This window comes from Alternaria ethzedia, assembly GCF_023757985.1.
Source record: "Alternaria ethzedia strain BMP 0044 chromosome Unknown scaffold_5, whole genome shotgun sequence".
In the NCBI taxonomy this organism is placed as follows: domain Eukaryota; kingdom Fungi; phylum Ascomycota; class Dothideomycetes; order Pleosporales; family Pleosporaceae; genus Alternaria; species Alternaria ethzedia.
The window spans coordinates 1,167,382-1,191,926 of NW_026056198.1; the positions used below are offsets into that span (position 1 = coordinate 1,167,382).

Consider the following 24,545-nt stretch of genomic DNA (forward strand, 5'->3'; position numbering starts at 1 on the left):
CAGCGACAAGGAGCCATGTCTCACGCCGATTTTCGCTCTTTCCTGCATGTCTGCGCTCTTTTGTTGAGTTCATGGCTTGTCCTGAGATCATAGTCGTGATGCGGCTCCGCATGCAACGTGTGGCAATCCACGAGTAGACTTGTACGTCCTGACCGGTCTCAACTCACCATTGACGCCTGACCGCGTACGCGTACAGTACGGGCTTCCGCACGACCGTCGCATGCAGGGCGTATGCTCACGGTACACGTGCCCTTACCAATCTCCGTGGTACGTACTCGGTGCTACGTGGGGTGTGTATCTAAACCACGGTCCACGTCACCTTCCCCGGTCGTGCTGCGGCTGTTCTTCAACCGTCGCAACCCAGTGACTCATCATTCATCGACAGTTTGACGTTGATGAGCATACCAGCGGAAGATCCTCGAGGGAGATCGTGGATCATTCGTTGCTGTGACGTTTTTCTTACTCATGATAGGCTGTGGTAAAGACAGAGATGTCGTGATGTGGAGGTGAGGATGAAGAAACTTCCGTACGTTGGATCAACGGACAAGCTCGGAGTTGATGAGGAACAAGCGGTGACAGGTGGCTAGAAAGCCATCGAACGAAAAAGCAGCTGTGGGTCGAGTTGTTATCAGCTTTCCACAGTACATACGGATATTGTGGGTGTCCAGGATGACTAAATGGTGCCTCAGGTTCCCCCGAACCCAGCCGCGTAGACTTGAGTACCTGCACTGCACTTGCATGCCAGTGTAAATGAGTACGAGAAGTTCTGGTAGGCTTCTCTTGTGTGTGCACGAGCCAAGACGAACGCTGTATGACTGCAGAGTGCAACTGCTCAGCCCTGCGCATGAGTAGGATTGCGAAGATGTGGAACAGTTAGTTCTGGAAGATCCTATGCACGTACGGAATCCAATGATGAGGCAGGCAATGCTCTGTCCACTAGGTGTCTGATTTGGGTTGTTTAACTTGTAATTCGATGTGTTTAGTATAGTAGCAAAGGCAGCTGTACTATAAGTATAAATCTTATAATACTATAGTTACCTATTTTTAGAGTATAAATTTTTACGTAAGTAGCGCTTAAAATTTCTTTATAATACTTTAAATATTATTTTTATTAAAATATAGCTAATTTTTATACTTACTAGTAATTAGACTAACTTTATATATAAAAAATATAAATTAGCTACTTTATTTTAGAACTTAGTCTAGTAGTAAAATAAGATACTTAAGTATATTACTACTTATTATAATACTAGTAAGCCTAACTAAAAAAAATACTAATATAAAATAGAAGCTTTAATTTATAAGTAAGCTAGAGCTAAGTCTCTCTTTATATATTTTATAGTAACTATACTAGTAAAAGTTTATATTTTTATAAAGTAGAAATATAAAGCTTTTACTTACTTTTATAACTTTATAATTAGCGCTTTTAATACTAGTATAATAATTCTCTTAATTTACTTTTAACTAAAAGTACTAAGTAACTTTAGCTAAAAGAAGTATAATAATACTATAAAGAAGATTTTACTAGAATTATAAACTAGAGCTATAAAAGTAAAAAATACTTTTTTATAATAAAGAATAATTAGTTTATAATAGTAGTAAAGATACTTTAAAAGTAAACAAATAATTAGTGCAATTCTAATGCCTAACACCTCTGCAACGTGATGCTAGACACTAGGGGCAAAATGCTCTGTCGCACACGTCGTAATCGGGTTATGACTTGCAGTCGATCCCGAAAGATACGCCACCGAGAAGCCCCGTGCCGCGCATGCGCCTCACAGGGGGCTGTAGAAGGCGAACCATGTGATCAGGACACGGGGATTTTGAAAAAGGATGGAAAAGTTCACGATGCTAGTAGAAGTGGTCGAGGCGCTGCTGGCAATTCTCCGCGAATTGGTGCAGAAATTCATGTCCAACGGTCGTGGTCAATGTTCGGGTGGAGTCGTCGTGTAGACGGACGCGTGGCTAGCGAAGATCAACGTCCCCACCAGTCCACTAGGGCGCGCCGCAAAGGTAACCCCAAGAGGAAGCAACGAGGGACAGGGGAGATTGAAGATGGAGTCGTCGCGTTCGCGTGCAGTTGAGAAAGCTTGCGAGATGAATGCGTACCCATTGTATATGGGAGACGTGTCGCGCCAACGCAGGTCTTGTCACGGGCGGGCCTGAGGCAGCGCTGGAGCCCACTGCAAGCGATAACGTAATGTGGAAAAGGCGCGTCATGGCGACGTGAGGGCAAATTCAGCGAGCAGCTTCATCGCACGCTGGTGTAGTGCAGTTGAAGCTCGACGAGCAATACAACCAGCAAAGCTTGAGTAGCTTCGAGACCGGGCAGGGCCTGCTTGGCGCGAGCCACCAGAGCGTCGGAGCTGGAGAAGCAGTCGACGGGTGGTGATTGCGACGCTGATGCCAAGAGCGGCGATTCTAGAGGGTAAAGTGGTTCACCAAAGATTGCGCAACTGTAGTGCGTCGCTGCCACGCTTAGCGAAGCGTCTGCCCCTGCGTGGAACAAGTGGATGCACGTGAGAAGCAATGGAGGAGAGAGAGATATGTGTTGTAGATACGCGGCATGCGCAACGGAACGTTAGATAGGGCGGAGGATACCCTGGACAGGCCAGCGGGCGCAATGCTACGCTGATCTGACGGTGGTTGCGTGGTCGCAGGGCCTGCGTGCGGGTGGTGGGTGTTGTGGTTCTAGACATGAGGAAGCCGCGACAGGGCCGCGTCAACACGGCCCAAAGCGGTAAGCGCGAGTCGTCGTCGTCTTGCCCCATCCCTCAATCAATTACCCTCGTCCGCACCTGTCCAACCCACGACTCCACCACCTATCGACGCCCACACCCGTCACCCAGCGCTGTCGAGCCGCCTGCACGAGAGAAAGAGACTGCCAGCTCTCTTCGCGCCCACGAACCGCAGAATTCCCAGAATATCTGCCTGTGGCTGTCTCGTTGCTGCGCCGCCGCATCATCGGGCTGTGCACTGCCAATCCGCAGCCGCTCGACCACGCTATACACCCACGACACCCGTCACCCGCCCACGACCTTCCTGACCCGCCATCACCGCGCACAACGACACTGCGACTGCAGCTCGCACCCGCCCACGATGGAATACAACAACAGCGCCCACCGCGCTCACCAGCCCCAGCACGTCGACACGGACCGGCTGGCCGCCGACATGACGGAGCAGTTTCGTCAGGTCCTCAGCACCAAGCGCATGAACGAACTCACATCACGCTCATCTCAATCGCGCTCCTCATCGCCCGCACCGAGGGACTTCGGCACTCCACAGCCGCCGCCGTCGCAGTCTGCCCCGCCGACGTACGCTTCCATCAGGAACATCCCCCTCGTCCCTGAGGCGCCTCGCGATGCGCGCTCCCTCCGCTTCAAGAACATGCTGCACTCACTCTCCAACATGCCCGTGCGATGGGAGAACCCTGGACTCCTCGACGAGGCTCTTCGCGTCATTCCACTTGAGCAGATCTACAACGAGGCCGAAGAGGAGAGCCAAATATTGCAGGCCGAGGCCGAGAGCATGTCCGCCGGCAAGAAGGCCGCCTGGGGCTACCAAGACTGCGTTGTCCGCGCACTCCTCCGATGGTTCAAGCGATCCTTCTTCTCGTGGGTCAACAACCCGCCGTGCTCGCGATGCTACTCACCAACCGTTGCCGTTGGCATCACTCCACCACTACCCGACGAGCAAGCCCGTGGCGCCAACCAGGTAGAGGCTTACCAATGCTCCCACGAGGCCTGCAAAAACTACGAGCGCTTCCCACGATACAACGACGCATTCGTCTTGCTGCAAACACGCAAAGGCCGATGTGGCGAGTGGGCCAATTGCTTCAGCATGCTCTGCCGCGCTGTCGGCTCAAGAGTACGCTGGGTCTGGAACGCAGAGGACCACGTCTGGACCGAAGTCTACTCTGTGCACCGCAAGCGATGGGTACACGTAGACGCCTGCGAAGAGGCATGGGACAAGCCCCGGTTATACACTGATGGTACGTTGCTTCTTCCACACCCACACCTTTCATCTGCTAATCATCTTTTCAGGCTGGGGCAAGAAGCTCTCCTACTGCATCGCCTTCTCAGCCGATGGCGCCATGGACGTCACCCGTCGCTACGTCCGCGACGCTAAACACGCTGCTGAGCGCAACCGCGCACCGGAGGCCGTCCTCCTCCACATCATGGACGAGATCCGAGCAACACGACGCGCCAACATGTCCAAGCAGGACAAGTTCCGCCTACAGGGTGAAGACATCCGCGAAGCCAAGGAGCTCCGCCAGAGCGTCATCTCATCCATTGCACACGCTGTCAGCAAACTCAAGCCAGAAGACATCATCAACGCTCAAGTCACCCGCCGCCTAGACCCCGATGCCCAGAAGGCATTGGAGGGCCGCATGAGCGGCAACGCCCAATGGATACGAGCGCGCGGCGAGGGTGGACAGGGTCAACAGAACCAGCAAGACCCTCGAAACCAGCACCCGCGCTGAACGCATCCGCCACCCCACCTTCCATTCACCACTCCCGGCATCTTTCCATCGCGCCATGCCTACAACGTAAGCCGATTCAGCAGGGTGCGCTGCACCTAGCTCTCGAGCATGTAGAGCCCGATAGACGACGAGATACCCTTCCGACATACCCCCGCAACATTCGTTACGCGGACGACACTCCCGCTTGTATAACATCGAGTCTTTGATTCTTGGTCATTTCGATTCATTTGCGCCGGCGTTCCAGGAGCAGCACGCAAGAGACATGCGATATCCTTTAATGTCTGCACCCACCTCGGCAGAGGCTTTTCTATTGTTCCCGCATCACTTTGGCGACCGATTTCACTGCTTTACTGCATTCTTCACTTCATCTTTCCGTGTGCACGCGGGGTTTTGCGGCACTGTTTATACCATTTTGCCATTTTGGATTACGACTTGCGATATTTCCTATGTCTTTTCTGTATGTTTACGAGCATTTTGGCACTTGTACGCACGACGTATGAGCTTCACGTTTAGGTATTCGTCGCACTGCACAGTTTTGAGAATTGGAGGTGCTGTACACGGGCGCGGTGGGGATCCGTGGTAGAGAGCTGATGTGTACGGTGTACGAGGGGTCGACGCGCGTCCCGCCCAAGATGCAGAGCTTACTGCAGCCTTAGGGCGGTGGATGCAAGATAGAAAATCAGAGCCAGATTGGCCATGTTTCTGCAAACCACATGAACACTTCATCTCAACAGCTTGCGTGATTGTGACATTGTGCGCGACTAGGGCGGAAGCTGATCAAAGTCGGTATGCGAAAGATTTGCGGGGACGCGCGTTAAGAGTACGCAGGCTGGGTCAGGAACATGGCAAGTGATCTCCAGGGTCCACCCTTCGACATTGAAACATGCCTTCCACACACGTCAAACGGAGGAAGAAACCATGATGCAAGAAAGCAAACGTCATGTCTCATGGCAACCATTCTCTCGAACATCTCACTCCAGCGAGAACGAGCGATGGCACGAATCATGCACGATCAGCATCGTGACAGGCGGGCCGTTCGTTTCTTCAGCTCTTTCCTAGAGAGGCTAGAGCGCGATGCTGTGCAGAGAAAATATCTAAAAATAACGATGGAATCCAAGTGTGTGATGACCGTCAGGCCCTACGCCAAGTGATTCCCGAAGTTCAGTGACGAGGAGTGTTGAGGCTCTGTCGCTGTGCCTCAGCAAAGTTTTGTCGACTTCGGTCAGTTTAGGCATGGACCCAAGGCAGTGGTGGTTGGTAATTGTGCGAGGTACTGCCGTCGTTCTTCCGACTGCTGTCTTGTCGGGTAGCGTTTGGCCGAGCTGACGGTAGCGGGGTGGGCTGAAACGACTATATCAGGTTTTGTCCTTAATAATCGAGTGTATGTTTGGAGTGTTGGATAAGTCAAGAATGCAACTTTAGAATTACAGCTATGCTATGCATCCCGCAGTGATTGAGGCACATTGCTATCCGTTCAAGCTTCAACTGATCAGAAGACACCTTCATGGCCCTCGGCACCGATATAGCACCGTACTCAGGCCTGGCAACACGCACTCTCGCCGGCAGTGCTTTGCAAATGCCAACAGCACACGCACTATCCTCCGCAGCAAAGTTGTGTCAGCACTCTTGGCCATCACAACCCACTTCAGTCGCAAGCCCACTGAGGCTGGTGAAGACTAACCCAGGATCAGCCACTGTTGGCCCCGCCGCGCACAGACCCTATGACCCCAAGCTGTGCGCCCGCTCAGCCCCCTTCGCCTGGGCACTTTGCCTTGCGCATTTCAGCTCCGCGTTTGAGGTAGTTTGTACAAAAGCTTGTGGCGGCCCACTGGATTGCCGCACCCATCGTTCTGTCGTTTGACGTTTAGCCTTGTTCACCATAATCACATCCACGGGTGACTCTACCACAACCGCGGATTCACGATCGCTACTGCCAGCCTCTTGACTCTGTTTCTTGGGTGACATCAGTCAGCCTTACTCGGTTACCACTAAACACCAAGCCAACAACAACAACCACCGCAACCGCAACCGCAAATATGGGCAAAGTCGGGCGCTTCGCGTGTATCCTCACGCCTATGTGCCTTACCCTCGCATCTTTAATATGCTTCATCATCGTCATGCTGGGGCAAACGCCATGGTCTGGCAACAACGCCCCAGCAACAGCCTTGGGGCGCGATCTCTACTTCTTCAAGGTACGTCTTCTCCCAGCCTTGCGAACCCACACAACTAACCCCACAACAGGCAGACACAAGTAAACTAGTCGAGAACCCCGAGAACTTTCTGGACAAGATACCAGACGGCATCACACCCGACGCCGCAGAGAAATTCCTCGACGCCCTCCGAGGCAAGATGGACGCCAAAGAACTCAAGGACTTCTACCAGGTCGGCCTCTTCTCCTACTGCGAGGGCGAGAAGGACGCGGAATCTGGCAAGGAGACTATCACATACTGCTCTGCGCGCAAGTTCCAGTTTCACTTCGATCCCCTCGCCATCTGGGGGATGAACGGCACCAACATCCAAGAGGTGCTCGGCGATAAATACGACAGCGGCATGAACGCGTACAAGAAGGCTGCTGGCTGGATGAACTGGGCTTTTGTTATCACGATTGTGCTCACGGCTGTCGAGTTTGTCATTGGTTTCTTTGCCATCTTCTCGAGATGGGGCAGCCTTGTTACTACTGTCGTGTCTACCGTACGTCTCCCCCAACCCCAACTCCCCACATAATCTCCATACTAACAACCCCAGGCACAAACCCTCTTCGCCATCGCCGCCGCCGGAACCGCAACAGCCATCTACGGCACTATAACCGGCGTCTTCAAGACGGTCCTCGATCCCTACAACATCAAGGCTTCCATGGGCAGCCAGATGCTCTCCGTCCTCTGGCTCGCAGTCGCCTTCTCCATCGGCTCCGGCTTCTTCTGGCTCATCAGCGTATGCTGCTGCAGCGGAAAGAGCAGCCACAAGAAGATGGTTGTTGAGAAGACCCCATACACATACGAGAGGGTTGCGTCGCCGGCGTTTGGCCAGCAGGGTCACCAGATGCAGCAGTGGCCTAGCAGCCAGAAGCAGACGCCGCCTACGGGTCAGCCTACCGCTTATGAGCCGTTTAGATCGCGCGTCTAAGTGGTGGGAAGCCTTGAATAAGTAGGTTGAGGGAATGTTGTAGGAGTGAGGACGCTGGGGCTTTGACGACATGTACGACCATTTTGTGGGAATCTTTCTGGGTTACTTGTATACCCCATGGCGTTTACTATAGCATTATCGTGATTTGGCCCGATGTGGCTTTGGGGTTTGGGTAGCTTTGGTATCTTGGAATGGACAGCATAAATACCATTTTCATCAATCTTAGATCGATCTTCGACGTTATGTTTCCTTTGCAAGGAGTAGTGGCAAAGTAAGTTCGTTTCTCAAACTGTACTCTCGCTGCCTGCCTTTCCTGTGAGCTCTATATCTTCCAGCAATACAATGTACTGAATGTGAACCTCTGTATGTTAGCATAACTGCATTGCCATCCATAGGAATCGAGCATCAACGTGATCAAGAACACAACTAAGCAAGCATAGAGAAGCGTAAATGTCAAGAACAACATGGCCAATTCATCGCATCAGATTAGGTATCTCTTTATACATCTACCCCTCATGTAAATCTACCAACCATCCCAACACATACGTCTCTTACTGCTCATGCGTACCCACAAAGCGCGGCGGGAGATCCAAATCCCAACTCGGTCGTTCCACAAGCACCACCTCGGGCGCGTGGAAACTATCGTCACCGCTGATGGGCACAATGCCGAGTATAGGACGGTACTTGAATGTATGCCACCAAGGCTCGTTCCGCTTACTTTGCTCGACAGCTCCGACTTCTCCGCCGCCGTTAATCAGCTCCTCCCCTGTTTCGCCGTTTGTTTGCTCAGCCCCTTCTTGTGTGTTTGCTCTCCGTAGGATGGTGAGGGGTTGGCTGGTATTCTCCACATCGTCGTCATCTTCGGCATCGGCCTTGCGGCGTATAGCATTGACGTCCATCCACTTCTGTCTTCCAGCCTTGTCTGCATCGTCGCTCTGGAACTTGCGCATCTTGGTGACGGGTGCTTCCTTCTGAGGAACTGCGTCACCGGCACCGCTGTTGTTTTTGAGAGCGTCGCGTTTCCGCTTCTTGCCTGCGTGGTCGGTGTCTGAGATTGTAAAGTCTTTGGTCAGGTCGAACATGAACAGCCATTTCTCGCCATACAGCCATATCCGTTGTTGGGATTCTGTCACGTCCCAGATGCAGCCCTTTGCGGGGAGGTCGACTTGTTTGTACTCGTGGGGATAGCTGGAAGGTGGGTTCCGTCTTGACCAGTCTGATAGGCGGCCGGACATGACATCAAAGAGGTAGAGCTGGTGCTCGGCAGAGACCAGGAGAAGTCGGTAGTCCGTGGTAGGCAGCTCGTGCGAGTGAGGATGAGGGTTGTGTCTTGTTGGGTGTACCGCGGGATTGCCATTAGGCTCTGGTCTGTTGGAAGCGTCGGAGCTGGGCTGGAAGGAGAGCAAGACAGGCGTTGAATCGAGTCGGGGAAGCAAATGACCAGATGGGTTCCGTATCCAATGCTGACCCAAGTAGGTTATTTGTTCCCGTGATTCTTCCTCTTCATCGGAGTCATCATCGTCGTTGGCAGCAGGTGTAGTGTCGTCGATGTCGATCTCTGGTGCAGTCGTATCTTCATTCCCTTCCACGACCCATGTATCGACATAACCAGCCAGGTCAACAACAGCGAAGACATTACCGTCCTTGGAGAAGTCGGCATGCGCAATGGATCGTTCGTAAGCTCCCGAGGGCCCACTGAGAGGACTCTGTGTAGACATGTCGCGCTCAAGTCGGTAGAGGGGCTGTACTTTCTCAAGCGCGCGGGGTGCATCTGCCGGATCGTCTGTTCGCACAATTCGGACCAGCTGGATTTCGTCGGTCGCCATGACCGCCGCGAGCCATTTGCCGTTGGATGACAACTTGAGAGTCTTTGCGCCAGAGACAGAAGGCATCTCTAGCCTACGTACACGCACGGCTCCTGCGTGCTGCAATAGGTGGAACAGCTTTACCGTGCTAGCTGTTGCCACAGCGAGAAGTCCACCATCTCTGGAGATAGACACGGATATGATGTTCTCCTCACCCTGCAGAGCAAGGCGTGCAACCACCTTGGGCTTCTCGGTACCATCGTCTTGAGGCTTGACGCGCCATATCCGTACTTCGGTGCTCCACCAGCTGACTAGCAATCTTGCATCCGGGGCGCTCGTTAACGGGGGCGTAGGAGGCAATGCTGGGAGACCTCGACTAAGCTCCTTGCCAAATGTCCGGATTGGAACGACGATGGGCTGAGTGTCGATACCTGGTATGTATGTTAGTCGTGGGCTGAGCAGAATGAGCGAGTTTTCGTACCTCCTGTGACTACCACGCTCAGCTTGTTACCCTCGTAAGTTGTCATAGCTTTGATGTCGTGCTCGTGGTGCCTCTGGTGTGACACCTTTCGCCATTTTCCGCTCTGTCCTTGAGCTTGACCCTTCTTGCTTGTGTAGAAACAGGTGCGGCGATCCATGCCCGCACTGAAGATGCTGGTTCCGTCGCGGGTCACGGCGAGATCGAGCACGTCCGCCTCGTGTCCGGATATCCTCTGCGTTTGACTGTAGTTCTTGCCGCTGTAGATTCGGATGTCTCCAGTAGAGTCTCCCGATACGAAGTCGCCATTTGACAGACATTTGACCTTCCATACTAGGATTTCCTTTGGCCCACCATGGGGGCCACTTCCCAGAGAGATGTTCCGAATCACATTTCCACTCCTTGTGTCGAAGACCCGGATCATGCTATCGGCGAAACCAGCGAGTACTGTATGCTGGTCCTTGTATGTGATGCTCAGGGCACGCGCCTTCTTATTCGTAGCGCGGGAGACGAAGCGCTCGAAGGTGAGATCGTTGTCGTCGGTAGATAGAAGAACAATCGTGCCGTCAGCGCAGCCTGCAACAAGCTTCTGGCACGAGCCGCTCTGTTCGTTCGAAGCGCCTTTGGCCGCGCTCTTCCTTGGCTGTGCAGCAAAGCACCAGACCTCGCTGTGGTTACCGTCCGAGTGGCGCGCCGGAAGACCTGTAGTGAGATCCCACTCTGTGACACTGCTGGAGTACCCGATGCTGAAGAGTCGCAGACGACCAGGCACCACCTTGCCATGCGCATCGCGCGTATCTGGCTCTTGGGTCCATGCCAGTCCTTCAACGCTCCTGTCTTTGCCGCCATAGAAGACCTTCTCTTGGAGCCAGGAGCCTCTTGCAGGGTTCCATATCTCGATGTTTCCGTTTGCGCGTCCAATCGCCAATCTCAGAGAAACAGGATCCTGCTGTCCATGTTCGGCTTCCGGGTGCGAGAATGCGAGCGCGTTGATCGCAGATGGCGGGTAGGGCACGAAGCGAGATCGATGGATATCCATGGTGAATTTCGGGGGCCTGATCAAGCCGTGGGGTGTGTGAAGCTGCGCGTACGTCTATGGATGAGCGCTGGCATTACGATACTACACTCATTGTGACGGAAGAGCTCAGTCGCGAACTTCTCTCGAACTCTTGGCGAGCCGACTTTGACTTTTCGGTGGGTCCAGAGCACGGAGAAACATTCCTCCTTAACGCCGACGACCTCCGCATCAACTCCGCACCTGCCTCACGATGCTTTCAACTCGAACGGCTTCAGTTGCCTCAACGTCTCTCCCAGAAAGTGTTTGGTCGTTCACATACATACTAAGAGATGATTGATCGCGATTAGGTCCCTACAACCCTGCCGAGTCCGACGCTCGGCGTCCTCGTACCACACGCTCCGATCCGCCCTTGTCCAACGCCAGAACCGAATCCTCCTGCCTGCAAGAGTGCATTTCATACAATCAGGCGGTTGATGAAGACACCGGGGGATATATAGGTCTGGCTACCTTGCGTGCGGTTGCCAACCGCAAACCAGGCTGCCTGTACCTCCAGGGGCTGCTAGGCCAAGAGGCCACTTTCGCTTGGAGACGGAGCACAACACATGTTGCTACGAGCTTTCGTCGCTGCTATGACAGAGTGGACGACTACAACGCAGTAATGAGTGGACAACACGCGGGAGATAGAATTTTGGTGAACACGAACACTTGTCGTAGCACCATGCCGTGAAGGAGCTCATTCTATGTATGGTAACTCCAGTCAGTAAGACCTGCCTTAAGTTACCTACACGGTACGCTTCGCAGACGTGTTTTAAAAATCAGACACAGCCCATACATTGAAGGCAGGCATGATGTGTTGGATGCAACTGCCATAGGTCGAGCTTTTTCGTTTACGCGGGGTGAAGGACCTACAAAAAGCAGATGTCCAACTTTTGACGTGATGTATTTTCAAGTCTATACGGTGCGGTGCAACCTTGCGAAAGACCGGACTATTGTAAATTCATGTTCAAGACGCGGGTGTTGCGGGTGGCCTGCTGACAAAACGTTGGTCCAATGTTCCGGTGGTCCAAAACCGCCTCAAGTCTTCTGACAAGTCGTATGTTGGAGATTGCTCCGGCAATATTGCGCGAGTCAAAACTAGCTTTGCCGGGCCATGTGTGGACCAAACTCAATGTCTTCATGCTCACGTCACGAAAAACCGTTTGCAGAAGCGTTGGCACGTTAACGCTCATCGGGAAAATGCATCCCTTCGTACGGGCGGAGGCTGCATTGTTGCGCCGCAACGACGTTGACTTTTCTTTTTGGTTGAGTTATTGGCGAAGCTTTGATACATGGCTTGACTTGGTCAGATCCGTTGCGCAATAATAGTAACATAAGGATCTCCAGGGGCTGGCTTGAGATGGCAACTCCGCCTAGACCCAAGTACTGGGCTGAGTCAAGACGACCTTCAGGTCTAGTCTTTCCCAGGGTTTCAAGGTCCATGACAATGTGGAAGGCGGCGCGCACGCGGTACGCGTTAAACGTGTGACGCGTGAACGCCCAAGGGGCTTTGCAAGACCTAAGACGCGTTCAGAAGCAAACATCGGGATGATCTCGCGATGAAGCAGAAGTCGAACCTTGGAAATTTCAAGGCGAGAGCTTGGACCGTCCGGCGGGGTATGTCGTTATTGCGGCGGGCCTCATCGTCCGTGGAACGCAAGTCAGTGACGCCGGGCAAAAAGACTGGTTGCAACCGCTGGATCCGTTACTGCTCACGGTGCTTGATGCAGAAGAGCGGATGTTGAGTATTGAAACATGCAGTGTGGTCCCGCAGCCACATCCAGAGACGTTGAAAAGTTTGCTCGTCGCCGTCGTGCAAGCATGCACAGATCTTTTGACAAGTGCATGCGGTGTCCGGGTAACGCCTTTAAGCGATGAAGCTCCAGATTAGCATGCCTCCATGACGAGTTGCACGCAGCACCGGGTTACAGTTCTGCGGGCCTCGGCGCAGCGTTGCTGCGGAAAGCGCTTGACATTTTGTCATACCGACAATCTTTCTCCTCACCAGGTCCGCTTCTTGAAAGAAAAGTCGGAGCAAATTTGCTGACAATGAGCTGGATGTGAGGATCGGCCCACTTGAAGGCTGTCCAGCGCCGTGAGAGCGTCCGACCGAGGCAGGTGTGCACGGAGGAGGATCAGAAAATAGCTTGGGTTTGTCGCGTGCGCACAGCTCAGGTACTTTAAGACGCGTTTCTTCGCGACTGTGACATAATGCCTGGACCCGGACGTGCTGAGGTGCATTGGTGGCTGGCGATGGTACAGTTGCGGATGTCGGCTGGGCCACTAGCTGCAGCAGCGACGTGAAGCACTATGTTAGAGCAGGCTCCAATGCGGAGTTGCCGGGTTAGGATCTTCCTTTTTTACTCAGATGATGAACGCGAAAGATCACGCTAAGATCCGTCGTCGCGAGATGATGGGCCCAGCCGCCTGTCAATAGCCGAAGCCGAATCACAGCACGCGTGCGAAGGGAGTTGCGAAACGGCCGTGGATTGTGATGCTGCAGTTGGACGGCGAGGCTAGATGTGTTTGGCAGGTGAACCATCAGCGGCATCATCATGTCGATAGACCTCGCCGTTCTCGCGATCCTCACGTCAGTTGTGGAGTTCGGCCGTATATGCTTGCACGACGTGGGGACGGTTGTTACTCTGTGATGCGGCCGCGCAGAGCTGAGGCTCGCTAAGTCTGAGGCGCACCTTCCTTACTCAAGATCGTACATGCATGAACGCGTCTGCGCATATGTTTGCGTCAACGCGCTTTTGCAACATCGAAGCGCTGCAAGAAGTGACTCGTTTGCATGCGGCACGACCGCACCTCGTAATAGGGACCGCACCTGTAATAGGAGGACGAATCCTATAAGCAAAACCCGCCATAATCCCGCTCGTCAGCAAGGGAAGGTCAAGTCCGGGCTATGGCTGATTTCTAGAAACTATGCGGTGGAGGCTTGCCAAACCCACGGACCTGCGCACAGCGAGTTAGGAGAATTGGCAATCTCAGCAGCTAACTTAGGCTCCGACACGCGTTGCTAGCTGATGCTACTAAACACGTGGATCATCGGGCAGAGCACTAGCAACTACTATCGTCGAAACACCAAGGGCATTACGAAACGATGAGTCCAACGGTCAGGCTGGCGGCTTCGGTATGGGGTCTGTGTCGCACAGGATATGTCGTGCCAGGGTCCCCTATCGCGTAATCTGCCATGCAGAATATGGTGAGCAGAGTGCGGTGTCGGCCAAGGCTCACGAGTCTCCAGAATTTACTCCTGAGTTTCTGAGATTTGCCATGTGGAGCCGTGATGCGCATGTCGAGGACGCGACTGAGGCGACCTTGGGCGGTGATGGCGGTGCGACGCGTGACAAGGATGCAGCGTGCCGACAGGCGTCGTCTGCAGCGTTGATGCGCTCCAACAAAGGAGGAGCCCTCAGCGTGTCCTAATGGGCTAATTATGACATGACCTCAGCTTCCTATAGCATGCCAGGGGAACCACGACTCTGGCGCAGGCATGTTTGGGATGCAAGCAGCGAGAGCGGCGGCCACAACGCCCTATGCAGGTCTTGGCCGTGTGCAAAGCAAGTTGTTTCCTGTGCGCAGGCGAGGGCGACATTGGACAGCGATCGTAGGCTATCCTGCAACCTTGTATAGCTGCATGAGTGGCCTCACCGGCGCCCTGGCAGGGCTCTAATTCGAGCGGGGCCAGGCGAAGATTACAGCCACGGCGCTGCTCAGAGCGTCGGTGCCGCGTTGAGAAAAGCAAGTGCAGCAGCGAGTATTGGTGCGAGTGCACTCAAGTCAGTCCTACGCTGCAGTCAGGCGCCGTGTGCAGCACGGCGGGCACAGCAGCGGGTGCGCGCGACCGCGACGGGAGCAGCACCGCACCGGGGCTGGGCGTGGTGGTGATGGTTGCGGAAGACACGGGACTAGGACGCGTTCAACGAGCGTGTTCCTGGCCGAAGCTTCCCAGACGCAAAAACGCCATGGTTGATCCACAATGGGGCACGACGGCGGCGGAATACGCATCGGCTGGCTGGGCGCTGTGGGCGTATCAAGTTCCCTGTTCCCATGCTGTGCGAGTTGCCGTGTGTCAGATGCGGTTAGCGGCAACCTCCTAGGGCTTTGCTCGCCCAGTCGTTTTCTCCAAGCTACGTCCGTCTGTATCGTGCTCTCCTCTCTCCCTCTCTCCCTCTCCTCATATCTCTCTTTCACCACGGTCGAGCACGGAGAAACTTTGGATCTGATGTGGTGCTGAGTGTTTCGGCTCCTATCTTTCCATAAAACTCCCCATCTCCTGCTCTCGGTCCCCTAAACCCGACCGCCGTCTCTCCTCGAATAGGATCGTGAAGAGTCCAGACTCCCTGTACCTTCCGCCCTCATTCCTCCGCCGACCTCCTCCCTCGTCTCTCGCTGGACGTAGAGATAGCTGAGAACACGAACTCGCTGTACTCTAGTCCTTCGCTCTCTACACAGCTATCCACCCGATACCTGTACCATCAGCCTCGTGTGTGACGATTGAGCCATCATCTCGGTAGGTCACTCATTTCTTGTTCCTTTGAATCCGGGGTATTCTACCGAAGCTGGCTGTACTCACCCGAAGATTTTCCGGCCCTATGGACTCGACAAAGGAGACAACCATCGAAGAACATTGGGATGAGATTAGAAACATTGAGGGCAGGGACTGGAGAGGAAGACCAGGACGACATGCATGGGCGGCATTGAATTGAGGGTCGGGCGTTTGTGTGGGCGAAGAAGGGTGTCGGACAAAGGGCGTTCAGCCACGAACCCAACCATCGGAACACTGCCTCAGCAACCTCGTAAAGAACCCGTCTCGTCGGAACTGCCACGCTTCACCCCAGTATCGCGCAATCTCGGATCCCGATGTCCTGTGACGTCTGCTCTTTCACTCGTGTGGATGAACAATGGATGTGGATATGGAGTGCAGCAGTGGCCGATATAACAGTCGTATGCTCCTTGGCAGCTGGGCTTCGTTATCGTGACAGCTCAGACGTCGCTATACACCATCCTGCCAGATCTCCACAGTTCTTCACCGTCGTTCACCGCCTCGTCCCGTCCTCGCTATGGCCTCAATTCGACTAGCGACCAGGACCCTTACCGAAATGGGTCTGACCCACTACTCAGGGCATAACTTTTCGTTCCGATCAATTGCTAACATGTCTTTCTTATAGATTGTCTACTACCAGCTGTACCTACTTCCTCAGCGCCGAAAAGGACTTGCACTGTTCGTACTCACCATCGTCATCGCCATCTCTCGACCCAAGGCTCACACATCAGCCTAGATCCCAGTCGCCAGTACCCTCGACGATATACCTCTAGCCCGGCGGACTCGTTAGCTCGTGCTCTGCCCTACGACGTCCCTTTTTACTAAGGGATATACGAGACCGCGTCAATCAGTCTTCTGGATGAAATCTGCGCCTTCTTCGACCTTTTCCGCTCGTGTTTTTGTACACTCCATTCGCTCACTACACTAATTGTATTAATTCTGCAAAGGTATGGATATCCACTGGGTTCTGGACCGGAACTCCCGCTAACGAAATCCCCAGCTCTGTACCAACACATTCGACCTTCAGCACTAGAAGATCGCCCACTACAGACCTTCTTTTACATACCAGCTAATCACACTCTTTGTACCGTTGCCTTTCAGGCTGCCACTCTCTAATCCGGCTCATCATTCGAAGCTGTCCACTCACTAAACCCCTTACACCCGACCACGTCTATCCCGGAGACCTGACGATACTACCCGATACATACCGAACACATCAACATGGCGTACCACCAACAACAACAATCCCGCTACGGCCAGTGCGACTCCTACTTTGTAGAGTCACACGACGATGGCATCTATGCCATACGAGCTGAGGCAAGAGAACGCCACCGAGCTGTCTCCAAGATGCAACAACGAGCCATCGCCGAAGAGCTATCAAGGATGACCGCTGATGAATACCAAGAAGACATCATGCAACACATGATCCACATGGAAGGACAAACCCTGCCAGACGTCAACTCCATTGACATCCAGACCGAGATCCAGTGGTTCATGCGCCCTTACCTCCTCGACTTCTTGGTTGAAGCCCACGCTGCCTTCCAGTTGTTGCCCGAGACCCTCTTCCTGGCTGTCAACCTCCTCGACCGCTACTGCTCCCGCCGCGTTGTCTACAAGCGTCACTACCAGCTCGTCGGCTGCGCAGCTCTGCTAATTGCCGCCAAGTACGGTGACAAGAAGGACCGCGTACCCACCGTGCGGGAGTTGAAGTCGATGTGCTGCTCTCTCTACGATGACGAGATGTTCACTCAGATGGAATGGCACGTTCTGCAAACCCTGAACTGGATGATCGGCCACACCACAGTCGACGCATTCCTCCAGATCGCCCTCTCGGAAGCCCCATACGATGCCGAGGTTGAGCACATGGCTCTCTACATCGCCGAGATTGCCCTCTTCCACAAGGAGTTCGTCTCCACCCGACCATCCGTCCTCGCCCGATCCGCCCTTGCCCTCGCGAGATGCGTCCTGTCCCGACCCCAAGCACGCAACACCGACTGGTCTGGTGCTTACGACCCTCAAACAGTCATCGGTCTGTCCAACCACCTGTATCAGCCATCCCCGGTACTTTCCCGCAAGTATGCATCCATGCATCTGTCCACTGTGTCCGCCACCGTCGAGGAATTCCTGCAAAGACAAGCGCAGATCGCGCGCCGCCAGGCTGCCCCTCCTACGCCACCCCCGACCGTCACCATCGAGGAGCCCAAGCCCGTGCCCAATGTCAACGCTTACCCGCAGACGCCCAACAAGAACCCATACAGCTCTGTCATGCAGAACGGATGCCCCACCCCACCGATTACGCCTGAGGGTGAGCACTTTGCGTATGGTCACATTGTCAAGTCACAGCCTCAATCAATGTATCCCACGACACCTACTCCGGAACAGCAGTCCACGATGCAGCATCAGGGTCAATACTTCCACAACCAATACCTCCATGTTTAAAAGATCACCGCGCCAGGCAGTGGCCATTCTTACCGCTGTCGAAAAACTCAACTGCCATGGACTGTCATGATCACATCCATCGCGCTCCGTTGTACCAAAAATACTCGTATGAGCGTCATAGCAGGTCATTTCTTCCAGCATTTACAAGCGTCTTGTTACTGTTATATTGCGATATCAAAGACGTCACTTTTCTGTTTCGAGCATTTCTTTTGTTAGGTCCGACCAAAATTTACCGGTCGTCTGCTGCCATGCGCACGGCATTAGCCTGCGGTGGCTAGTGGAGCCCAGATCAGGTCGAGCACCCTTTCTTCTTGGATATAAAGTCCATCTAATACGGGTTGTTTGATCTGTTCTGCAGCATGTGGGGAGGATAAGCGGCTACAGGCTGAAATTGGAAATACACAAGCCAGCACAACCAGGCTCACTCGCAACTGTTGTTTGCTTACGCGAGCCGAGATACCCTTCCTTTCTCAATCCAAAACTTTTTTCGGACACCTCATTTGTTCACGGTTGTCTACTTTCCTTTTGCATATGCGGTGGAACGGTGAAAAAGTGTTGAAGTGATGTGGGCGTGTTGTTGCAAGCTCATCAGAATGTTACTGGACAGCCGGGCTGGAAGAGCTACGAAGAGCATCAATAGTATAGAAACGGTCGCCCAAAATTGAGGAATTGGTCTTCCATGCTCGCTTTCGCCCTGGCATCCCGTTGTTTCTGTGTTTCATCATGCGATATTCTTGGTGATATATGTTGGGCGAGTGGATGCTACACAGTCCACGCCGCAGGGTACACGCATGTTTCACAGCAAGCAATGCCATCTCAATTGCTTAAGATTGCCTTGCTCTGCTCATCGAAGCACGCAGACCCTCCTTTACTCAACTGCAGACACTGGCGAGTATGCCTCTAGTAAGTATTACACGGCGCCTGTAGGGGCCTATCAGCACCTCCAGCTACTAACCGCCCCAGATCTCTATTACTACCGCAAACTCGTCTAAAGCAGGCTACAAACTGCTCTCACCCTATACCGACGATGATACTACATTCGCACACAATACGCTCTGTCCGCGTTATGCCGAGTCTGACCCCACGTCTGCGCCGCCGTCCCCTGCGTCCGTCGAGTCCTTCGAAATATTGGACAGCATACCTTGGCGGAGAGGCTACATATCCCTGGACAACCATGGAAGGCAAAGCGGCAATACACTACGAAGTCGATGGATGAGGAACAAAGTTCGCGCTATGGTGCTACTTTTCCTCCTCACTTTGCTTGTAGCTGGTTGCGCGCTAGGTGGATACATGACAATTAAGCATGGGAAAAGCAAATCCAGCACAGACGCTGCATGATCATGCATACAGAAAGACGGCACATGGGAAAATCCTTACTCATACTCGAAAACAGGAAATCGACGATTATCTCCCAGCCTCGCCGTTTCGGCATACGCATTGTCAGGAAATCAGTGGATGTGGCGTTGTCCGGAGTACCCGACAGCAAATCCCGTGCAAGGAAGGCCCCTTGACACAGCCAGCCACGTCTCCGCAGGAAGAGGCAAATAACAGTCTTTGGGCGACAAAGGAAGGTGCGCTGTATGTCAGACGGGTCGTTGAACGACAAGGGATCAACGCGGTACGCTTAGTGTTGAGGCGGATCAGCTCACCGGGACGCGATTTGGTGTGTTGCAGATTGCGATGCGTTGGCGGCATGTAGTGGCTGGGGTAGCCCTACAGGTTCACGGGATAAAGTCCGGCAGTGCATTTAGAAACAGAGTCACGCGGCTACGAGCATACAGAGCATAGGTTCGTGAAATCAGTGGACCTGAGTTCAGTCTAAGATACGATGGAATTTGTTCAATGATGTTGTGCTGTGGACGTCCTTCTGAGGTTCACTATCGCTGCTCACGTGAAGCCTATCTTATCGCAACATCGCGATACCACACGTTAGAAGCCACACCAATAGCACACCATAATCTCACACTTGGCCAAATGTTCCGCCATGTTACACAATGACTTTGACTGAGCCCTAAACCGATGTCTAACATCGACAGCAGCGCGCCACTGCTTACGAGCGTTGCGACCCCGTCCTTGCCGTCATCTCGCAGCCCGTCTCCAATGCCTTCTCCCTCCCGCAAGCGTGCAATATGGCCCTTAGTACTTCTTCTCCTCTTGGTCCAGCTATCTTCTGTTCTATACACGTTACCTCTCAATCGAGTGATAGAGTTGCGATTATGCCAAGAACATTATCAAAAACATGATGTATCTGTCATTCAACCTGATGGCTCGATACCGGAGCTGTTGTGTAAAATCAAGGATGTTCAGAGGAAGCTGGCGTGGTTGCAGGGTAGTATGGAGACGATGAGTGTTGTATTTGGTATGTGATAGATGAGTTTGGTATGGAGAGAGAAGTCGTTTATGCTAATACTGTGTATGTCAGACTTCGTTGTGACTATACCGTTCAGCTTTGTCGCGGAGAAGTGGGGTGTCAGGACTGTATTGTGGTGCAATCTTGTCCCACGGATTGTAAGTAGTGTATGGGCTATCGTTGTCGGTATGTATCGTCCCAATATGAACAATCTTCATCGCGATGCTTCGTCAAGATATATTGTTTTCAACATTACGACATGCACTCTCTAAAGTATGCTAGGACACCTTCCACATCTTCTACCAACCGAATCCATCCTCGCAGGTCCCATCTTCAATGTCCTAGGAGGCGAGTGTGTCTTCCAGTCAACAATCTTCACGCTTACTTCGGCTTTGACAAGCGAGTATGTTCAGCGGTGAGTAAATATCCGTCCGTATAGAAGAACACGCTAAGTACATACAGAGCATCATACTTCTCTTACATCAGCTCGACATCATACATCGTCTCCTTCATGGGCCCAACCCTAGCAGCCTTTACCATGAGCAACAACCTCTGGCTGCCCTTCTGGCTCAACATCGCCCTCCTACTCTGCGCAATACCAACAATCATCTTACTTCCCAACACCACAAACCCTCGACACACTACCAGAAACCCTACGTCCAGACCCGTGGAGGAAATAGAGGAAGCCGGGCCCTTACTCGAGAACACAGATACCAGCCCAACCCGCTACAGCACCGCTTTCAACCCCCCACCCACCATCTACCAAACCATCACTCAGACCCTCTATCGACTACGCGATCTAATAATTGGGAGATATAACTTTCAAGTCCTCTTGGTGACTTTCTTCTTCACTGCACTAGCAAGTTCCGACACAAAGCTGCTCGTTCAATACATTTCCAAACGCTACAACTGGACATTTGCACAGGCGGGATACCTCCTCTCAGCCAAAGCACTCGTGAACCTCACGTTGCTGGTCGTAATCGTCCCCCGACTTATCCGCACGTCGATTTCGGTCAAAGCTGTGAGGGGCGATGATGTTAAATTAAATGTGATGGGCGCGAGGGTGAGTATTGCGGTGTCGGTGCTGGGTGTGCTTTGTATAGCTGTGGCGAGTCGGTTCTGGATGTTGCTTGCTGGTACGTTTTCTCTTGCATTCTCGTTTACATGGATTATGTGAGCTGATGTGTCTAGCACTCATTATATACGCCCTGGGTTCTGCTCTGCCGGTGTTCACCATGTCGCTGGTCAAGTTGTCGCTTGTCGCGCTGGAACATTCTGATGCGCAGGACTTCAGTATCGTCATGTTGACTAAGACACTTGGGTCTTTGGTTGGCGCGCCGTTGATGACTGTGCTCTGGGTTAAGGCTATCGAATGGGGAGGTGCGGGATTGGGGTTTCCGTATGTGGTGTCTTGTGTAAGTGAACATTCATCCTTGTTAGGAAGCATACTGACTGCTTCTAGGGGCTGTATATATGTGCATTCACTATATTCACGCGATTGCGCACTTAGATGTTCAAAAACTACCGTGGATTGTAAAATCATGTACATTAGAAGAAAGCATATCTAAAAAGATGGTCGTCTAATTGGTTGTATACTTCGCCCCATTATCCATCCAACTACTCATCTCATACCGACCGGACATACCCTCGCTCTCTCCACTCCCCCTCCCCGGATCCATAACCCTGTCCCTCAAAGAGTCTCTCACAGACTCATGACTCACAAGCCTGCCTTCGCTCCCGGCTGAATCCCTCTCCCTCCTCGCCATAACTCTTGCCCCGGCGCCATCCATATCGTTGCCAAAATCCCTCTCCATGACCATCTCCTCTTTGTCAAGCATCGCTGTTACACCTCTTCCGTTCCCATGGACAATGATACGGGTCTTATTCAGGGAGTGTTTGACTGGCTGTTTTGCGTTGAAGATGTCGCTGATTTCCTCGAGGGTGCGGCGACGTGTTTCGACGAAGAAGAAGTAGATGACGATGAATTCGAATATGTCCCAGAAGATGAATAGGAAGTAGTACTGCGAGGAAAAGGTTAGCAAGGGTTATGAGCTGACCAGGTGATCAGACATACCTTCCATCCTGCGCCTGAAAACGCAATTCCAGTAACAAAGGTGTTGTAGAAGTTTGCAATGTTCACCCAGAAGTTGTAAAACGCCATCCCTTTGGCCCTAGATTCATATCGTAGACACTCGACCGGATATAGCTGCTGCAACGGCGTGTAACCTGTCGAGTAGACAAACCCGAAGATAAAGAAGAACGCGATCACTGCTCTTGCCTGTCCGATCCTCTCGATTTGCGGTGTATGATTTGCATCGTAGATTGGCTTTCCATCTGGTCCCTTTTTGAGATTGGTGGCAACTAGGGCGCAGACAATAGTGAGGATGCCAACGAGTAGGCCGGTGGACACGAGGAGTTGGGGTCGACGGCCCCAGGAGTCGGTGTAGACGGCGCCAAACACCGCGCCGGCGAATGAAACAACGTTCTGCATTCCGTTATAGAGAAGGCGTGTGCGATTGTTGGCTATGCCAGCGCCCTGAAGTATAGTTGGGTAGTACTGCAGAGGTAGAGGTACGAAGTCAGTCTATGTCTCACATGCACTCCGTACAGTCAAAACTTACGTAGGATACAGGGCCATTACCTGACCACTGTCCAAAGAACGCCATGCACACTACTAACATAGTTCTGTATCGAGCTTCTCGTGAGTTGAAGAGTTCTCGGTAATCCCACCATCTCTTATCTGATCCAGTAACGCTGATATCTTCGACCATCTCCTTATACTCCAGCTTGACGATAGGCGAATCGCGGTTACCCTCGCCATGAAAGCGTGCCATAGTATCCAGGGCTTCCTCATGACGGTCATTTGCGATGAGCCATCTAGGCGTTTCTGGCAGGAACGGCGAGCTCACAAACACAATACCAGCGAATATCATCTGAAGCCATATTGGAAAACGCCAGGACTGTGATCCGTCGATTTTGCTGGTCCCATACGGAACAAAAGTGCCTGGGATTCCACCAACGTACCAGAAAGTATTGAAGATTCCTGTGCAAATGCCGCGGTAGGATGGGTGTGCCATCTCAGACACATAAGCGGGACCAGCGGTCGAAGTAATAGCAACGCCAAAACCGAGGACGAAGCGACCGCCCATGAAACCAGCTAGGTTGGAGCACGATGCTTGGATACAGGCGCCGGTTATGATGATTGAGGTACCAATACACATCCCCCATTTTCTTCCTCTGAAGTCTGTTGCAGGGCCAGCAACGAAGGATCCGACTAGATTCCCAATGGTGTAAATGGCATAGACGATTCCAGTAGTAGGAGTTCCCTCGGTCTCATTAAAATTGAAATAAGAACGATACTGAGGGTAACTGTTGATTGCCCCCATGAGCGATCCATCGTATCCGTTGATGCACGAGTTGAGTGTGGCGATGAAAAGGCAGAGATATAGCTATCACACCGTTAACACCATCCTGGAACAACGTTTTTGTCATAATACCTTGAACATGGCCTTTGTCCATGGCCGAACGTTAGCCTTAGCCGTTGCATCGGCAAAAGCAACGTTCTGCACCTGGCGAATTTGCGTCGAGCTGCTGCGCTCCGTATGCGAAGTGTGCACATCCCTCTTGTGGCGGTAATCCATGTCGACAAAGTCCCGCCACGGGAAAAATAATACTATTGTTGAAATGAATTGAACAATGAAGTCTTCCTCAAGCCCAAGGTAATGAACAGCATGGCCCACGCATCAGCATTCGACAGACAGAAACACCGCGGAGCTGCGAGCGCGGACGCAAGGCACAGTAATATATTCCGTCCCCATCCACGCGACCAAGAAATCCAGATTCGCCTCGCCAGTAAGAACAGCGTGGGCTATACATCCCCGTCCTTAAAGCGCAGCCTCGCATGCATGTGGCACAGTGCAGGGGGGTCCCGCATGATGACCGGGTATTTGCAGACCTGCGGATTCGCTTAAGTCTGGGGAGGAAGCAATGATTGGAGTCTGGCTTGAAGGGTAAGATGAGAAGGCTTGGGGTTGTGAGTGGCCATTTCACATGCTGCTCAAGGACATGTAGCTTATGCGACAGCTTTCTGACTGTGTGTCAGTTGGTGTTGGTGGAGGCGCATCCTGCATGTTGGTGGAAAAGCCCTTGTACCGAATGGAAGTATTCCGTTTCAGAGAGTGAGACCTCACGGAAGCAATGGAAGAATCGAGGAAGCCACCGAGGCCGCCCATTCGTACCATGCCGCAATCCCTTCGCTTCG

General features: G+C 52.7%; 5 protein-coding genes across 5 annotated transcripts; 3 read left to right on the forward strand and 2 right to left on the reverse strand.

The window, feature by feature from the left end:
• Positions 1-3,099: 3,099 nt before the first annotated feature.
• On the forward strand, positions 3,100-4,483 carry J4E87_003104 (uncharacterized protein; the record flags this gene model as incomplete). Its single annotated transcript, XM_049374737.1, has 2 exons — positions 3,100-3,991; positions 4,044-4,483. 2 exons carry the CDS (start codon positions 3,100-3,102, stop codon positions 4,481-4,483), a joined length of 1,332 nt encoding a protein of 443 aa, XP_049235728.1.
• A 2,036-nt stretch (positions 4,484-6,519) lies between these two features.
• On the forward strand, positions 6,520-7,606 carry J4E87_003105 (uncharacterized protein; the record flags this gene model as incomplete). Its single annotated transcript, XM_049374738.1, has 3 exons — positions 6,520-6,675; positions 6,725-7,174; positions 7,229-7,606. The coding sequence occupies 3 exons, from the start codon at positions 6,520-6,522 to the stop codon at positions 7,604-7,606; spliced, it is 984 nt and encodes a 327-aa protein (XP_049235729.1).
• Positions 7,607-8,157: 551 nt separating this feature from the next.
• Positions 8,158-10,928, reverse strand: J4E87_003106 (uncharacterized protein; the record flags this gene model as incomplete). Its single annotated transcript, XM_049374739.1, has 2 exons — positions 8,158-9,842; positions 9,893-10,928. The coding sequence occupies 2 exons, from the start codon at positions 10,926-10,928 to the stop codon at positions 8,158-8,160; spliced, it is 2,721 nt and encodes a 906-aa protein (XP_049235730.1).
• Positions 10,929-16,716: 5,788 nt separating this feature from the next.
• On the forward strand, positions 16,717-17,934 carry J4E87_003107 (uncharacterized protein; the record flags this gene model as incomplete). Its single annotated transcript, XM_049374740.1, has 1 exon — positions 16,717-17,934. The coding sequence occupies one exon, from the start codon at positions 16,717-16,719 to the stop codon at positions 17,932-17,934; it is 1,218 nt and encodes a 405-aa protein (XP_049235731.1).
• Positions 17,935-21,864: 3,930 nt separating this feature from the next.
• J4E87_003108 (uncharacterized protein) lies at positions 21,865-23,925 on the reverse strand (the record flags this gene model as incomplete). Its single annotated transcript, XM_049374741.1, has 4 exons — positions 21,865-22,305; positions 22,359-22,841; positions 22,906-23,733; positions 23,782-23,925. 4 exons carry the CDS (start codon positions 23,923-23,925, stop codon positions 21,865-21,867), a joined length of 1,896 nt encoding a protein of 631 aa, XP_049235732.1.
• Positions 23,926-24,545: the final 620 nt, after the last annotated feature.